This window comes from Phyllostomus discolor, chromosome 4, assembly GCF_004126475.2.
Source record: "Phyllostomus discolor isolate MPI-MPIP mPhyDis1 chromosome 4, mPhyDis1.pri.v3, whole genome shotgun sequence".
Taxonomy (NCBI): domain Eukaryota; kingdom Metazoa; phylum Chordata; class Mammalia; order Chiroptera; family Phyllostomidae; genus Phyllostomus; species Phyllostomus discolor.
This window is the reverse complement of record NC_040906.2, coordinates 110,671,827-110,689,110: the sequence shown is the minus strand read 5'-3', so window position 1 is coordinate 110,689,110 and position 17,284 is coordinate 110,671,827. Positions and strand designations below refer to the sequence as shown.

The window sequence follows — 17,284 nt, the reverse complement described above, 5'->3', positions numbered from 1 at the left end:
ATTTTCTGTCAGTTCTGGTTGTTTTTTGTTTTCAAATTGTTGTTCTTCTTTTGGTTTTGCGAGGAGGCACAGAGTGTCTACCCATGCCTCCATCTTGGCTGGCAGTCCTAAAAATCTGTGCTGTGTTGCTATTTTTGATTCTTATTTTTATTTCTTGTCCCCGTCTGTGTAGCTCAGTGGTCAACCACTGTTGAGGCAAAGGTTGTGATCAACTACCTCAGGCTAGTAAGTCTTCTGTCCTCTACTGACAGACCCGTGTATGGGTAGGGGAGGACATTCAAAGTTTAGGCCATTTTCAAATCTTATCCAGCTTTTTCTTTCTATTGGGCCTTTTCATATCTCCTCTGCATATTAACTAGCCTCAGTGTTGCTCAGGAGTGTGGAGCTGACCTGAGCCCTCTCTGGCCTGCTCTGGGCATGTGTGCAGCTTCCACCTGGAACAGGTGCACCCCAACAGAGACTGCAGCCTCAAGCTAGTAAAGCCATTGGCTCTCCTCACTTGTCTGCTTCTGAGATTGTCACTGTCCTCTGCTCCAAAGTGAATGAGCTCCCACTGATCCCAGCAGAGAAGTTGCAGAGAATGCCCCCAAATTTAGAAGCTCTGTGTCAGATGAGCAGGGGAGTGTGATGGAGCAGCCATGAGCCACACCACCACCGAGTCCAATCAATCCTGCCTGAAGCTCAGCAGCTTTTCAGGCACAAACTGCTCAAATTATTGTATGATTTTGTTTGGTTTCTGGGGAACTGAAATGGTTATTTTTGCCAATTTTTCTTTTTGTTGACTATTACTTTGTCACTAGTTTATTTTGGGAGAAAGGTTAGGCTGTTCTCTTCACTCGGCCATACTTGGGAGTCCTGCTTTCAGTTTTCTTATTTTAAATGCTTAGTACATTCTAAGGAAAAGTGATAGACAGATACTACCTGTGCAGCCTGTTGTGTGTTCATGCCTCTACTTCAAAATATGGACAATGTACAAAAAGGAAATTTAAGGGGAAAAGTGAAAGAACCCCTGCTACTCACAGGACTCATTAACTCTGTAATGACCTGTATCGTGTGTTATTAAAAACAAATGATCTTAAATAACATTCTGTAACTGTTACCTCAACCATTCGACGTGTTTGCAACAGCCCGTTCCGCCTTCCGGACAGCACACCTGTAACATGGCACACACCTGCTGCAGAAGGCAAGCTCCCTGACATGGAGTTAAGAATTCTCACTCAAACTGTCGTTCACAAAACTTGAACCAACAATGGAAACAATTCAACCTTCTTTGTTTGTTTGATAAATAAGCAATTTTTGATAGAAATTCCTGGAAAGCCACAGAGATGACTGAGTTACCAGGTTGAGAAACACGTCAACTACTAAGTGCAGAGTTGCCAGCATCTAGTCAGCACATCACACAGGTGTAAGTCAGTGGAAGCCTGCAATCACACATTATCTAGCAGTAGATCTAATAATACCACAATTCTGAAGTAATTTTGAGTCAAAATAATGTTTTGAAATATCTACAGCAACTGTAATGTGATATGAAAATAGCTACAGTTTCTCTTGGTGACAAAGTCACAGACGCTACTAATATTACTGGGGGTTGTTTCCACTGTATTAATTATCTATTGCTGCATAACACGTTGCCCCAAATTCAGTAACTTAAAACAATGCTTATTACCCCACATGGTTTCTGATGGTCAGGAATCTGGAAGTGGCTTATCTCAGTGGTCACTGGCTCAAGGTCTCTCATGAGATTGAAGTCAAGCTGTTGGCCAGGACAAAGGTTTGCCTGGGCTGAAAGATCCACTTCCAGGCTCGCTCATGTGGCTTTTGGCAGCAGCCTCCCTTACTTAATGAAACCTATTTCACTCTGGATGGCAATTTGTCAGTCTAAAAAATGATAGTCCCAGCCTCCTTTGCAGCTACGTGTTGCCATATACTATGTTCTGATCAATGAGGTATAAGTAGAAGTTGTTAGGCAGAGCTTCTGGGAAGTCTTAGAATTTCCAAGACAGTTGCTGTCCTGGATTATTAGGCAACCACTAAGGATTGTAAAAGAGAAAGAAAGAGCTTGAGTCCTTAATAACAATACAGCTTCCCTTCAGCTTCTTGGTTGGGGAGGGCCCTCTATTAGCATAACCTGATTCTGATGTGCATACCATTATTTCATGTCACCCTAATAAAATCCCAGGAAGAAAGATTTTATTGTCTTCTTTGACTTGCCCAAGCTCATATGTGTGGTAAAGATAGAGCTGGAATTCACAGCCAGCTTTGTCTAACACCCCCGGCAATGTCCATGACCTCCAGACCTCATGTTTATTTTGCAACATGGGCAATCTAATTTCTCTCCAATATAAATAATATAAATAGCAAACATTTGGTGAGCTCTTGCCATGTGCCAGACGCTATGCTATAGTTTCATTGGTCTTCACGATAACCACCACGAGTTAGTTATTATTTCCCCCATTTTACAGATGAGGAAATGGAGGTTTAGAAATTATAAGTCATTTGCTTATGACTCATGCAGAGACAAAGATGGCTGAAAATGACCTCACTTATACTTCAGAAAGCCACCTTGGGATAAGGTGTGGAAAATGGATTAGGGAGGGAAAGAGCAATGGCCAGGGCAGTATTTACAGAGCTATGGAAAGACTTGGAGAAGAGGGGAGGAAGGTTGGGACTTCAGAATGTGCGGTATTGCGGGGCGGGGGGGGGCGGGGGGGGTCCACCCACAGGGCCCTCCTGGCTGCCACAGATGGGAATAAGTCTACCAAGACATGATCTGCTTGAGGAGGAAAGGTGGCTGATCTCCCAAAGGAGAAGGGCTAGGAGCCTTTTCCTCAACGGGCTTTCATTGGGTTCATTTGCATAATACAGGGCATACACGTAAATCATTGTCAGGCAGTAATGGTCAAACAACAGATAACATTCAAAGAACTCTGAGGACTTATTTTGAGTCAGGGTCAGATAGCTAAAGCACCATAAAACTTTGGGGAATAAACTCATTTCATGCTTGGACCCTTATCATTTAAACTAAGGGTATTAGCAAAGCAGTTTTCACAGGATTTTGTGCATTCTTTCTTAGCCCTGATTGCTCAAGGGAACCTGCCCTTTCCAGCACAGGGCTGTACCACCCTCCATCATTATTTCAGGGTTAAGTCAGGCAGGGGAAGTAAAGCAGCCAAGAGATCAGGAGACTTCTTGCAGACAGAGTGAGGACTCAGGCTATATCAAAGCCAAGGGGCAAGGGTCCATCACCCCCTTTTTCTATACCCCCCCAAGACCTTCCCTGAGGTCCCTCCTGTGACTGTGCCTGTCTTAGGTCATCACTCCTTTAAGGAATCTTACCAGTCGTCCTCTCGGGGCCAAGCTGGGTGAAATATAGGGGGCAGAGGCAGCGCCCCTGCCAGGGAGATAAGCTTTGTCTCCTTAGTGGCTTATGGTCCCAAGCTCTCTCACTCAGCCTTAGCCATGGGGGTGGTTACAGCTTCTGAAATCAGGCAGGGCAGTTCCCAACATGGTATGTGTGCTCTGAGGAAGCTCCTTGTAAGACAAGTTGCCTGAAGAGGGTGCAGTTCAGGATGAAGTTCTCTTCCTCCTCACTAACAGTTCAGAGAGATCCTTCCATTCTCTCTTGTCTCTCACCGCCTTTAGCTTCTGGAGCGTTCGCTGTCCTGGTCTTACCCAGAGCTTGTGAGAGGAGGAGAATGGGTCGAAAAGGTGACACACCCATTTGCTTTAAAATGTCCTGAAAACCTGTCCAGTCCCACCTATTACCAGGTTAAGTTTGCTGTCAATATTCACTTCAGAAACACTTGACTGTGTCTACCTGGGCTGAAGCAGTGTCACCTGGGGCTCCCTTGGTGTTCTAGGCCTGCTGGGTGCCTGCCTACACAGGTCTGCGGTGTTCCTGCATGGTTATCAGGGGGTCTTCAAGGCCTATCCTCCATGCTGAAGGCCCAGATTTGTCTCAGAGATGCCTTGAAGGCCCCTGGCTGGAGACGGGTAGAGGCCCAGGAGAGCTTGATCTTCAAAGACCTGGTCCCTACAACCTAAGGGGAGGTAAAAGGAGCAGCAAACCAAGAAGGCCCTGGCAACCCAGGTCCTGGAGTTGTGAAATGCCAGCTTTATATCTCAGTGTGGCCCCCATATAGCCTGCAGCTCTCTGCCTGGGGTTCCTGAATGTGCAGACACACTGCTAAACCACTCCTACAGAATCTAATAAAATCTCTGTGGAAAGCTTCTCTGTGGAAAGCTTTTAATCTTTTGATCTTTTAGTAGAATGTAGGTTCAACACCTTTTTTTGCTTTGTTAGGTGCCATGCCCTAAACACCTAGTAAAGAATGGGTATCCAGCCCTGGCTGGTGTGGCTCAGTGGATTGAGTGCTAGCCTGTGAACCAAAGAGCCACCAGTTCGATTCCCAATCAGGACACATGCCTGGGTTGTAGGCCAGGTCCCCAGTAGGGGGAATGTGAGAGGCAACCACACACTGATGTTTCTCTTCCTCTTTCTCCCTCCCTCTCTTTTTAAAAATAATAAATAAAATCTTAAAAAAGGAATGGGCATTCAAAAACTACTGCTGAATTGAATTTACTGGAAACATCTAGAATTCTGAATCTGGCCACTATATGACAAAAAAAGTCAAACCAGATTAAAGTATTCACAGACCTGAAGGGAAGTGGGTAGCAGGGAGAGTGGGTCTGGAAATTGGATCTGAGGTGGGAATCTGGGTTAGACTTTGCTAAAGCCACAGCAAGCAGAAAATGTCACTTAAAGATTAATGAACTTAGATAACCCTTGGAGGGCACTGTTTGGGGATGCTGAACCTGAGTATTTATTGAGTACCCGCTACAGGCCCAGCCTTTTCTTAGGATTCATATGCTCTTCTACACTGCAACATCAGCAGCACAGAGCAGTTCATTATTTCCCATCAACACAAGGCTCCGTCTTCTCCCCAGGAGTCCTTACTCCTATTGCCTGAATTCCCATTTATGGGAAAAATCAGAAAGAGTTGAGCACGTGGGAGGTTTTCTTTCTTTGAAAGAAGCTAAGTGGTGCTCAGGAGAGCAAGCCCTTGGGCTGCTGTAACCAGTGGCACAGGCTGCTCAGGTGAGGCCCTGCACCTGTGAACAAGCCTGCGTTTCTGGGTCAGAAACAGCAATTCCAGAATTCTCCTAAGCTTCATAGATTAGCACCCCAGTGCAAGCTCCTCGTCTCAAACCCAGGGCACCACTGAGTTCCTAGGTTATCCTTAGATATTCTTATATCTAAGGGTAGATTCCCTATGGAGCCAGGCTGTAAGAGCCAGCAGGTAGTTGGAGGAAGCTGTACATCCCAGGCAGCTATGCTGACTGCCTGAATTGTTGTTCACGCAGGAAGAAAAAGTAGTAAATGAGAAGGGCTGGAGATAATGAAGGGATTTAGGTCTTTTTATAAAAACAGCAGCTTCTAATCAGAGGAACAGACGACTGGTATCCAGCTATCCAACCCACAAAGGGCAAAGTCCCTGCCCTGGTGGTCTGATTGCTGGGATGAAGCACGCCTGGAGGCAGAGTGTGAGCCCTTTCTAGGTTAACGTAATCAGATGCATATGGGACACCTGCCACTCACTGCAAAGCGTTCACAGAGCTGGCTGGCTACATTCATCTGCTTAATAAAGCCAGAATCTGAAACATTCCCTCTTTATCAGCTTCTCAGAGCCCTGTTGTAGTGAACATGCCTCTAATTAGCGCTAGTGTGCACAGTGGTGGGGCTCAGCTATACTGTGGTTTGGTGCTGCAAGGCAGAAAAGTTACCATGTATTTTTCTAGGCAAGCAAAATGTAGATGATACTTAATATCAGTTATCTCTCCAGGGAAAGAACATACTGTGGCTCAGAGAAATAATGCAAAAGTTTGGGTTAATTTTTGGTTCGTGTCTTTTAAAAATAGAACACTCAAGTTTCTGTTTGCGAGCAGTGCAGTGACTGGAAAAATTATATAAGCTTTCACAATAGCACACTAGGGTGTTTCAGAGATGAAGAAACCGAGGCTCAGAGAGGTTGAGTAATTTGCCCAAATGTCACAGTTACAAATGGCAGGGTTGGGAGGCAAACCCCGGTAGTCTGAATTTTAAATGTTTTTTTTTCTTTAAAAAAAAGTCTGTATTTAAGAGCTCACTCTCTTAACCTCCATGGCAGACTTGAGAGGAACGTGGTGTTCTGAAGGGAGAGGCCACAAGCCGCTGCGCCCAGCCGTCCAGGGAGAAGGTGGCCGGTCTACGGAATCCGTCTCTGCAGAAGGCTTTCAGGCTCTTTGAGTCATGGTGTTTCTTCTTTGAGGGTCTTGCCTCTGATGCCGGATGTCTTGAGTATGAGGGTGTTCACTGCAGCACTGTTTCAGAAAGAGTGGGATGCACCAGGCCCCAGTGTGGGTGTCCTGTGGCTTTTGCCAGCCACCACGGGGCCTTGGAGGCTTGCGGCCACCACCAATGGGGACAAGGAGACACAAGTGTGAGGACTGAGGACCTCAGTGGGGCAATATATATGTAAATATCTAAAGAATGAACAATGTTAAACAAGAACCAGTTAATCTGATAATTGCAGAACACATGTTTTCACAGTTCAGTTTTCTAGTACCCAATATAAGCTGTGAGGAATTTCAGTGGCAATGAAACATATTTTGAAGTTAATTTTCTCAAGCTCTTATCTTGTCAAAATGTACATGGCCATTCATACAAGTGGCAGCCACACTGTTTTCTGTGGCTGGCTGGGCGCAGGCCGGTTTCCCGGGACGCCCTGCAGCAGCCCACTGCCGTTGTGCGCTGCGGGGTTCACGGGCTCGGGAGCCTGATGGACTTCACTCCCACTGCAGCACAGGCCGGCGGACCTTCCGGCGGAGGTAACTTACATTATAGGTTATTATGGAACCAGACTTACAAGACCACAACTGACAAACACTTGGAAAAAGTTCTATCCATAAATATTTTTTAAAGAGGCAGATTTGAGGCTCTTGATTTAGAGAACCCCAGAATGTGGATATCCAGATTTTCCTTTTCCTTTCTTTACTTTATGGGTTTAATATAATTCTTGTCATTATTTTTGTTGTTTTACTTAAAAGTATATAGTCTGAGATTTAATAGAACTTTTCTTGAGAACTGTGTGAAAAAAAAAAGAGCAAAAGCAAAAGGTTTGAAATAACCTAGATCACAGACTGGAAAAACAAACTGTTACCAACACACAATGGAGTAACTGGCAGCTGGAACAAAGAGGAAGTTCCTTATGTACTGACATGGAGCGATCACCAAATAGTGTACAGTGCATAGTTTTTATCACTCGTGCCAAAGAGAGGTAAAGACGACACACGTGTCTCTGCTTGTGTACACAGAGGAGATCTCTGGAAGGACACCTGGGAGCTGGGAACACTCACTGCCTCTGTGCAGGGACGTGGTCAAGGGGGACAAGATCGACAGGCTTTTCACTTGAGGTCCTCTTGCACCTTTGGATTTCAAACCATGTGACCATATTACCTAGTCAAAAACAATGTGTATCTGGGGAGCATTTGAGATCTTGCTCCCTGGCCTATTTTGTCAGTTTGGCTTAAATAAATTCTTTTTTTTAAATATATTTTATTGATTATGCTATTACAGTTGTCCCATTTTCCCCCCTTCACTCCCCTCCACCCTGTACACCCTCTCCCACCCATATCCCCTCTTTAGTCATGTCCATGTGTCATACTTACAAGTTCTTTAGCTTCTACATTTCCTATACTATTCTTACCCTCCCCCTATCTATTTTCAACCTACAATCTATGCTACTTATTCTCTGTACCTTTTCCCCCTCTCTCCTCCTCCCACTCCCCTGTTGCTAACCCTCCACGTGATCTCCATTTCTATGGTTCTGTTCCTGTTCTAGTTGTTTGCTTAGTTTCTTTTGGTTTTGCTTTAGGTATGGTTAATAATTGTGAGTTTGCTGTCCTTTTACTATACATGTTTTTTCTTTATCTTCTTTTCTTAGATAAGTCCCTTTAGCATTTCATACAATAAGGGCTTGGTGAGGACGAACTCCTTTCACTTGACCTTTTCTGAGAAGCATTTTATCTGCCCTTCCATTCTAAATGAAAGCTTTGCTGGATAGAGCAATCTGGGATCTAGGTCCTTGTCTTTCATGACTTGGAATACTTCTTTCCAGCCCTTTCTTGCCTGTAAGGTCTCTTTGGAGAAATCAGCTGACAGTCTGATGGGACTCCTTTGTAGGTAACTGTCCCCTTATCTCTTGCTGCTTCTAGGATTCTCTCCTTCATTTTCACCTTGGCTAGTGTAATTATGATGTGCCTTGGTGTGTTCCTTCTTGGGTCCAACTTCTTTGGGACTCTCTGAGCTTCCTGGATTTCCTGGAAGTCTATTTCCTTTGCCAGAGTGGGGAAGTTCTCCTTTATTATTTGTTCAAATACGTGTTCAATCTGTTTGCTTTTCCTCTTCCCCTTCTGGTACCACTATAATTCGGATGTTGGAATGTTTAAAGATGTCCTGGAGGTTCCTAAGCTTCTCCTCGTTTTTTTGAATTCTTATTTCTCCATTCTTTCCTGTTTGGTTGTTTTTTTCTTCCTTCTGATCGACTGTTGTTTTGAGTCCCAGTTTCCTTCCCATCACTATTGGTTCTCCGTGCATCTTCCTTCATCTCTTTTATGGTAACCTGCATGTTTTCATCTAATTTGCACCCAAAATCAACCAATTCTGTGAGCTTCCTGATCACCAGTGTTTTGAACTGTGCATCTGATAGACTGGCTATCTCTTGGTCGCTCAAAAGTATGAGTCCTGGGGCATTGATCTGTTCTTCTGTTTGAGACATCTCTCTCTCTTTTTTTTTTTTTTGGTCTGGTCACTCCTGTTACGGTGAGGGGCGGAGCCTTAGGTGTTCACCGGGGCTGGGCACCCCTGTTGCTAGATTGTGACGTTGTATGTGGGGGCGGGGGTGGGAGCAGGAACAGGAGGGAACAATGGCAGCAGCTTTGCTCTCCTGGCACCTCAGTCCCTTCCCTGGGATCCTGGGTTGTGTGCTCTGCCCTGGTCCACAATCACCGCCTCACTGGGTCCGCCAGCTGCCGCTTGTGTACTCAGGGTCCACCCACTGTGATCCTTCGTGCCCCAGATGCCTTATGTGCTCCTGGTTGCCTTATGCGCCTGGTTCTCCCTGCTCTCCACGTTCTGCGCCCCACTGCTCCTCTCCGCCCCTCCTACCAGTCTGGATGAACGGGTCTACTTCAACTTCTTGGCTGTCCGACTTCCATTCAGATAAATTCTGTCAGTTCTGGGTGTTATTCTGCCTCTAAATTGTTGTTCTAATCTTGGTTGTGCATGGAGGCACAGAGCATCCACCTATGCCTCCATCTTGCTGGAAGTCTAGCTTAAATAAATTCTTGTAAAAATTTTTAAAATGTTTATTTGTACTCTTCTAAACATGATTATGATATATGAACTTAAAAATAAGGAAAACTTCATGTATGCTCATGCAATCATATAAACAAAACACATGTATAGGATAAACAGGAGATTATTACACCAAGGTGGTAATAATCTTTCCTTTGTTTCCCCAGCATTTTTCTGACATGGTTATGATAGATATTTTTAAAGTATTGTTTTTTGGGTCTACTTATTTCATCCTTGACACCAGTATTCAACTAGTACACGTGGTAAGAAAGATGGAGATGAAGACTCGAGACTCCAGAATCACAATTTCACAGTGTATTCAACAAAGGAAAAAGCCAACCGTCCCTAAAAAGTTGGTGAGTCAGTAGTTTTGAATCCTTTATGAAAGCTACAAAGAATGATTCTCCAGGTAGGAATTAAAAGGTAAAGGAAAAATATTTTCCACTTAGAAGCAAATCACTGCATGACACAGTGCAGGTCCCAGTCCCACCGGAGGGCTTGTCTGAAACGACTGTGCACAACTTCCCGGGCCGCCCCTCAATCCCGTCACTGCTGACTGAAAGCACCACAGGTTTCCCCCGGCTTCTACCTCCCAATCAAACTAGTTTTCTTCCTGTTTAGGAGGCAGCAAGAGAGATGACTTGTAGTTTTTTTTAAAGCACACACACAAAATTATTGCCCATGTTTTCCAACATTGGGTAAAATAGACCTGGAAACTATCTCCACACCCCAGCTGAAGAAGGGAATTCACTCATCCTGAAACCAGGTAAGCAGTGACCTACCTCCGAGATGCACAGGAAACGCAATGGTCAGGAGCTTAACAGAGCCCATCTGCTATGGCCATGACCTTGGGCTTGGCTTCCAAGGCTGACATTCACTTGAGTCTATCATCTGACACAGTCGCTTTCTTGGTTGCAATTTATGAGCTGCCAGTGTTTACTTGTGAGACTGTCTGGGAGCTGGAAGGGAAGGAAGACAAATACACCAAAGCCCAGCTGAGCAACTATTAAATTTTGCGTTTTATTTCCAGTAAATGACACCTTGTTTTCACAAAGAGGTATTCCATCCACTCAAATAGAGGCTGCCTTAACTTTCAGGGGCAGCCACAGGGGTACATTCAAGCTGTCCAGGATAAACGTCCACCGAGGTGCTTCAGAGATACGAAAACAACAACAAAAACAACAGATGTAAAACACAAACGGAAATACATAACCATCGACATGTAGTGAGTGGGGCAGAGTCTGTCATGTGCCCGACGCGTCGGGCGGTGCACACCACGGCCCTTCAGACAACAGTGGCAGTGGGCTGGCCCGCCTGGGAGGCTCGTGGCGGAGAACTGGAGAACTTCCGAACTCAGACTCTGTCCCACGTGGCTCTTCACGCTCTGTCTCGGCGCGGCCCAAGGCCAGTGCGTGGAGACCCTCCGGGCCACCCAAGCTTCTGTCGCCTGGCGGTCTGTCAAAGGCCCTTGCAGCACCGTCTTCACAACAGTCTCTTGGCTTTGGAGAGAAAGGAGAGAAATGAAAGAAGAGCCTGTGTGTCCCTTCTCCAGCCTCTCCACGGCCACCCCAGTCCCTTCCTCACACGGTAGCCATGGCAAAGAAAAAACGGAGGTCAGATCATGTCACTCCACTCCAAGCCTGCTCTTCACTTCTCCCAGAGTAAGAGTTGAAGTCAAGGTCCTTCCAAGGGCCTGGAAGGCCCCAGCCCACCCGCCTCCTGCCCAGCCTTCTGACCTCACCCCTACTCCTCTCCGGGTCACTCACTCTCCTGTAGCCACACTGGCATCCCTGCTGTTCACCCAAAACCCCATGCATGCTCCCCCTTCCTATTCCCTCTATGTGGGACACTGGCTCCCCATATATAGCGTGGCCTCTTCCTGCGGACCTTTACTCAAATATTACCTTCTTGGTGACGCCTTTCTTGACCACCCCAAACACCACTGAAGCTCTCCCCATCACTCCTGGCCCTTTCTTGCTCTATTTTTCTCTGAAGTACCAATCACATCTAACTTTAATCAGATTTTCACTTTTCTTTCTATTCCCTGCACCTAACATGACTGACACAAAGCGTGCCCTCTACAGATATAGGTTGAAGGAAAGAGGAAATTGCATCTGTAGTGACTGACACAGAGAGGTGGGAGTTCTTCCAACACCCAGAGAGGGAGGGGGCAGAGGGGCTGTTTACTGGCCTCCAGTCTTTTCCGACAGCTTCTGCTCCCTCGATCCTGGAGGGGCAGGAGTTCTGGCTACACTAAGGGCACAGTAAAGCCACCAAGGAAACTGTCCCACTCCCTGAGACTGAGGTCTGGAACACATTGGTAGGAGGACTGAAAGGGTCACAGAAGCTACTTTTCTCCCACTTCTGGGAGGTGGCTGAGGTGGGACCCTTGGAACGGGGCATGTGGTCGCACTGGTGAGCTGGGAGAACAGGGAGGCTCCCTTCCTCTCAGCGAAGGGCTTCACCTGCCAGCTCACCAAAAAATGCAGGAATCACAGGAATGAAATTCTCTCAACTCCCTCAAGCAAATTTCCTTTCCCACCCTCCCACATTATTCTTCTTCCTCGAGGAAACTGGGGATGCACCCCCGTACTTTTGAAGATGAATTCCTCCATCTGTGCTCTCTGCATTCGCTCCCCTCCCCTGCCTTCCTAGGAACTGTGCCCACCCACGATCTGGCTTCCCAGCATCACCTTCTCTACAGGCTCCTTCCAATCAGCAATCGAGTGTGCTCTAATCTCTCCTGCCTTTAAAAAACAAAAAATAAGCCCTGGCCGGGTCACTCAGTTGGTAAGAGTGTCATCCTAATATGCTAAGGTTGCAGGTCTGAGCCCCGGTCAGGGCACATACAAGAAACCACCAATGAATGCGTAACTAAATGGAACAACAAAAATCAAAGTCTCACTCTCTTCCCCCTTTTCTCTCCCTCAAGTCAATAAATTTTAAAAATACTTAAACAAAATGAGAAACTGCTTTACCCTGACTTCCTCCCCCAACGACAGCCTTCTCTATTGCTGCTTCCCACAATCATAGCCAAACTTCCTGAAGAGCTAGCCTATTTTCACCCTTCTCTGCTCCTTCACCTCTTACTCATTCTCCAATTCACTGCAGACTGGCTGCTGACTCCACATGCACCCCCCAACTTGTCCTAGATGAAGTCATCAATGTCCTACACACCTGCTACATCCAAAGGGCAGTTTTTCATTCTTATCAGCATTTTGCACTGCCAGCCCCTCTGTCCATAACCACTCACAAATGTGCATTTACCGGAGACCTGCCAAACAGTCTTCCAGGCCCTGAGAATACTGCATTCAATAAGCTAAAATCCTTGTCCTCGAGTTTATAAACTAAGGGGTAAGAACACACTAACACACGCAATTTCAGCCTCCTAAGTATCTGAAAGCAATAGATAGGGAGGTGTCTAGAATGTAACAAGGGGCTACTGCAGACAAGGCTGTGGTCGGGAAGGCTCAGAGCGCACCGCTGTGATGTCCTCTGTCACCTGTCCACACCTCCCTCTTTCTCCATCTCTCTTCAGCCTCTCCTCCCCCTCTGCCCTGAATCCTCCCCTTCCATTGACCATCCCTTTGGTGTCTATGTTTCTCTGGGACACAGACTTGACCTTGGCTCTTACCACCCCAGAGAGGATCCCCAAATCTAGTATTTTCTGGGCTCCAGGTCCACATATTTAAATGCCCTCAGGAGCTCTCAACTTACATTAGCCTAAACAACTTTGGTCTAAAACCAAACTTATCTCCCTGACAATCTGCTCCAATTTTGGTGAACACACTATCACCTGCCCGGCTGCCTGACAGAAACTGGGAGTGATCCGCAGCAAGGTGCTCCTCGTTCCTCACTCAAGCCTGTGGATTCTGTCCCCGAAACATCTGCTCAAGTCCGCCCGCCCTCTCCTCTCCGCTGCCGTTTCTCTCACCCAGCCATTACACCAGCCAGAGCTGCTGCCTCTGTTCTTGTTCCCATCACCGTTTATCTGCACTGCAGCCCCACTGACCTACCCAGAAAAATCTAAACAGTAGGCACACCTCTACTTAAAATCTTGTAGTTTTCCCACAGCCCCCAGTCTAAACCTTTCACACAGTTCTGGAAGACTTCACGACCCAGTCCTGCTTGCTTTCCAGCCTCACTGCCCAACACATTCCCTAGCACCTACAACCTGTCACTCTGTGCTTTTCTCAGCCCCAAACCCCTCCTGCTTTCTTGCTTTTGGCCTTTCTACCTATGCACCCACCTCCCTTTCACTTCCCTTCACTCCCCTGCCTGCCATTTGGCCTTTCCACAGCACCTTTCATCTGCCACAGTGTGGCGTGTTCCCACGCCCAGCAAACAGACCAGGCCCTGCACCCAGACTAGAAGTTCCACAAGGGCAGGGGTTGCGTGTGCCCTGCCCACTTTTATTCCCCACACCCGACGCTAAGTGGGTCCTGAGAAAACAGAAAGGCCCAGGGAAAGGAAGCAAGGAGTTGTTTCTTCGGGGTTGGTTCTGCTTCATGTTTCATGGGCCAAGGGTAAAAGAGGTCCAAACTCTCCAGCGTAGGAAAGCAGAAAGCAGTTCAAGCAGAAACCCTAACCAGAAACAGGGGCATGTCTAGTCCTATCAGATTTCTTAAGAACCACAGTAACACGCACTTGGGCAAGGTATATATCCAGCCGATGCACAGAAGCCTCAATGGTGATGTGCCTAATTCTATGCGGAGGGGAAAAAAGAGAAAAAAAGATTTCTGTGACTAATTCATGGAAATCTAGAACACCAACTTGTTTGAGTTTGCTCCAAAAATACCCAGTGTACATCTAGTGCTAAGTGCAGGAACCAAGGAACTCTCAAAACAAAGCCGCTTTGGTTACCGACACTGTCCTATACTTATACAAGTGGTCTTCTACAATAAGAAGTTTCTGGAGGTACCGTATTTTGCTGTGTATAATACACACCCACATTTGGGGGTAACTCTGTTTTATCATTGCAAAAAACAAAAACAAAAAAGTCAGGAGAAACTTCTGTGGAGAACAGCAACAAGGGATCTGAAGTTCTGAAGTCTCTCTGCTGGGCCCCCGGGGACCGGCTGCTCACACCTACTTGTGCTGCGGCTCTAGCATGTGCTCCTGCGCCTCCCGGCCCTCTCTCCAGCTGGCAGGGCAGCCTGAGCAAGTACTGGTCTTGCCCTTAGTACAACGTTGGTGGGGTGGGCTTAGCGCTCGCCAGAGTTCCGGACTCTGCAGGCAGGTCAGCAAAGGTCAGCCCTGGGCCTCTCACTGGCATGGATGGCATGGCCCCCTCAAACCCAGCCCGGGGTGCACTTGGGGTGCACTAAAGGGTTTTATTGTGGGAAGGCCAGTCTCCTAAGATGCGAAAGCCTGACTGGTGCTGTGGTGCGGTGGCAGCTTTTGGCGAAGGGGAAAAGACACTCCACCACAGAGCACTAATCAGAACAGGACCATTCAGAAAGGTCAAGGGCTAGAGAGTCAACAAGAAATGCGAGATTCTACACATATGCGTGACCCACAGATGTGGACAATGGTGTGGGAACTGTCTGAGGCAGTGTGGAGGCGCTGGGTAGAGGGTAGCACAGGAGGAAAAATTGGGACAACTGTAATAGCATAAACGATATTTTTAAAAATTAAAAATTTAGAAAGAAAAAAAAGAAAGAAAGAGAAAGAAAGAAAAGAAAGAAAAGAAAGAAAGAAAGAAAGAAAGAAAGAAAGAGAGAAAGAGAAACAAATTCAAAGTTCTAGGACTTCCTGGGTGGCTCCTCCAGGAGTTCCAATTAATATCTTAGAAGCCAACGTCCAAGGCTGCAGTCACTCCGTTCCTGTGTGTTCTGTGATGCCAATCAGGGCGGCGAGGGAGACGCCACTCAAGGGACAAGGAAGGGAAGAAAAATAGACAAAAGAAGAGAAGGGAAGGAAAAACGGGGCAAACACGGAGGGTAGTTTTGGACTATTAAGAAAAAAAGCTTCTAGTAACAAGTCTGCTAGTTTTCTACCCCATGACAGTTTTTCGAAGGGTAAATTTTTAAGAGCCAGAATGTGTAACGAGTGCGGTGTCGTACACTGTTTGACACTGTTTGTGTGCACGCACAAGGACTGCCCGACCCTGCTACCCTTGCCGAGAGCTGTTGTCCCTTAGACAAACACTGTCCTGTGCCAGGCTGACTGCACGCACACGACCCTCTCAATTCCTTCGGGGGTTAAAAGTACTTGCCAATAGTATTCTCTCTGGGTGAGCTCGACCTGCCAGCACTGTCACTGCTGCTAGGCCCCACACTCCTTTCCTCAGCTCTGTCTTTCAGCAAGGGACGATGGCGACACCAGGGACAGCATTCCAGGTGGGCAGATACACTCTTCAGACACTGCCATTTCTTGTGTCCCATGCCTGGATCGCCCTCCTGAGCGCCTACGGGAAGTGGGCCAGAACTACAGGCTGTGTGCTCTGGCCTGAGCCCATCTTCCTAGGGACCCCCGACCGCTGGAGGGGTGTGTCTCACAGACTCAGGGCAGCTGTGATTCGTGCACCTTGCTCCCACCTCCGCACACTCTGACTGGGAGTCCGGACTCACCAGCAGAGTATCAAGGGAGTTGGGGAGTGCAGTTTGAAAAAGCCCATGGACTGGAAATCACTGCTATGAAGTACCAACAAGACTTTATTTCTAGATCATTTTTCTTCTTTTCTGAGCACAACCCAGAGAAATTGCTAGGGAAAGCTAAAGTGAGAATGTTAACACTCTTGTCAACCAACCAGCATTTAATGAGAACAGAACACACGGGGGAGGCGAAGCCGCGGACAGACCGCTGCAGCACCTCACCAGCCCCGGAGGGGGAGCCTCCCCAGGGGATGAATATCTTCCCTCAGGAAAGATCTCCCGTCAGTATCCCAGAGAATTACAATTACTCATGCAACAAGCACTTCCTGGGTGTTTCTTATCTGCCCCAGCGCCAGGGCACCCTTTCTTCAACCTGGACAGGATCTGGCATCCTAACATTCTCCTCCTCTTCCCTGTAACCTGGCCTCCCAGAGTTTACGAGGAATTATCATGCCTCCCACGGGCCATGGAACTTGAAGACACCGCCAGCAGCCAGGGAAGCCTAGCTGGGGCTGTTCTCGGTGGGGTCAGAGCACCCAGGGCCATAAACCGGCAGGCCTCCCTCTCCACACACATGCTCCGAGCAACCCTGCCGGGAGGAACACACCCGGCCACAGCTTCAGAACGACGACTACAGGCCTGCCAATCCTAGTGCCCAGATGCTAAGTCTGGTCCTTTTTAAAACTTGGTGGGGATACACTGAAGATTAAATGAGCTTTTAATTGGCAAAGAAGGCTGATCTTTGAACTGAGAGTTTTCTCAAACCCCACACTGCAGACCAGTGAAGCTGCTGATGGCTCTGGCACAGGCCTCCCTATATCAGGCCACAGACCCTTCCATCTGTCTCTAGAGAAAAACCTAAAAGCTGCACTCACTGTGATAAGTACAGAAACTACAACTGGTGCCAGAACAGTCTAAGCCAAGTGCTACAACAGGCAGACTGATTTGGCCGACTGTGCAGGCTCCTAGTGTTATGAATGGGCAGAGGCATCCTCTCTAGCCTTTGGAGAGAAAAAGGAGTTTGATACTGTTTCCCTTTCCAACGCTGAATGAAACCACCTACTGACCTTGGTCTTGTGAGAAGAAACCTCGCCAATGTAGTGGGTGAAAAAAATTCTTGGTGCCCCCACGCCCACAGAGTCCCAGCACACTTCTGCTCAAAGGCTGACCTTGGTCATAGCTGGGTTCCCAGGCCCCTGCTCCTCTCAGAAAGGAAAGAGGAAAGAAATGGAAGGCATTCACAGAGCCTCCGCAGACACTCCCTAAGCCTTGGCCATCCTCATGCTGCTCCGGC

General features: G+C 47.2%; 1 protein-coding gene across 5 annotated transcripts in view; it reads right to left on the bottom strand.

The window, feature by feature from the left end:
* Positions 1-10,386: 10,386 nt before the first annotated feature.
* Positions 10,387-17,284, bottom strand: part of RNF8 (ring finger protein 8) — a 35,815-nt gene continuing 28,917 nt past the window's right edge. For 4 of the 5 annotated variants that reach the window (XM_036024053.1, XM_036024052.1, XM_036024050.1 and 1 more), the window contains one exon: positions 10,387-10,893. In XM_036024053.1, the coding sequence (XP_035879946.1) occupies positions 10,639-10,893 (255 nt within the window). In that variant the 3' untranslated portion in view covers positions 10,387-10,638. The remainder of the gene's footprint in view (positions 10,894-17,284) is intronic. The other variant, XM_028510420.2, reaches the window with a different exon arrangement.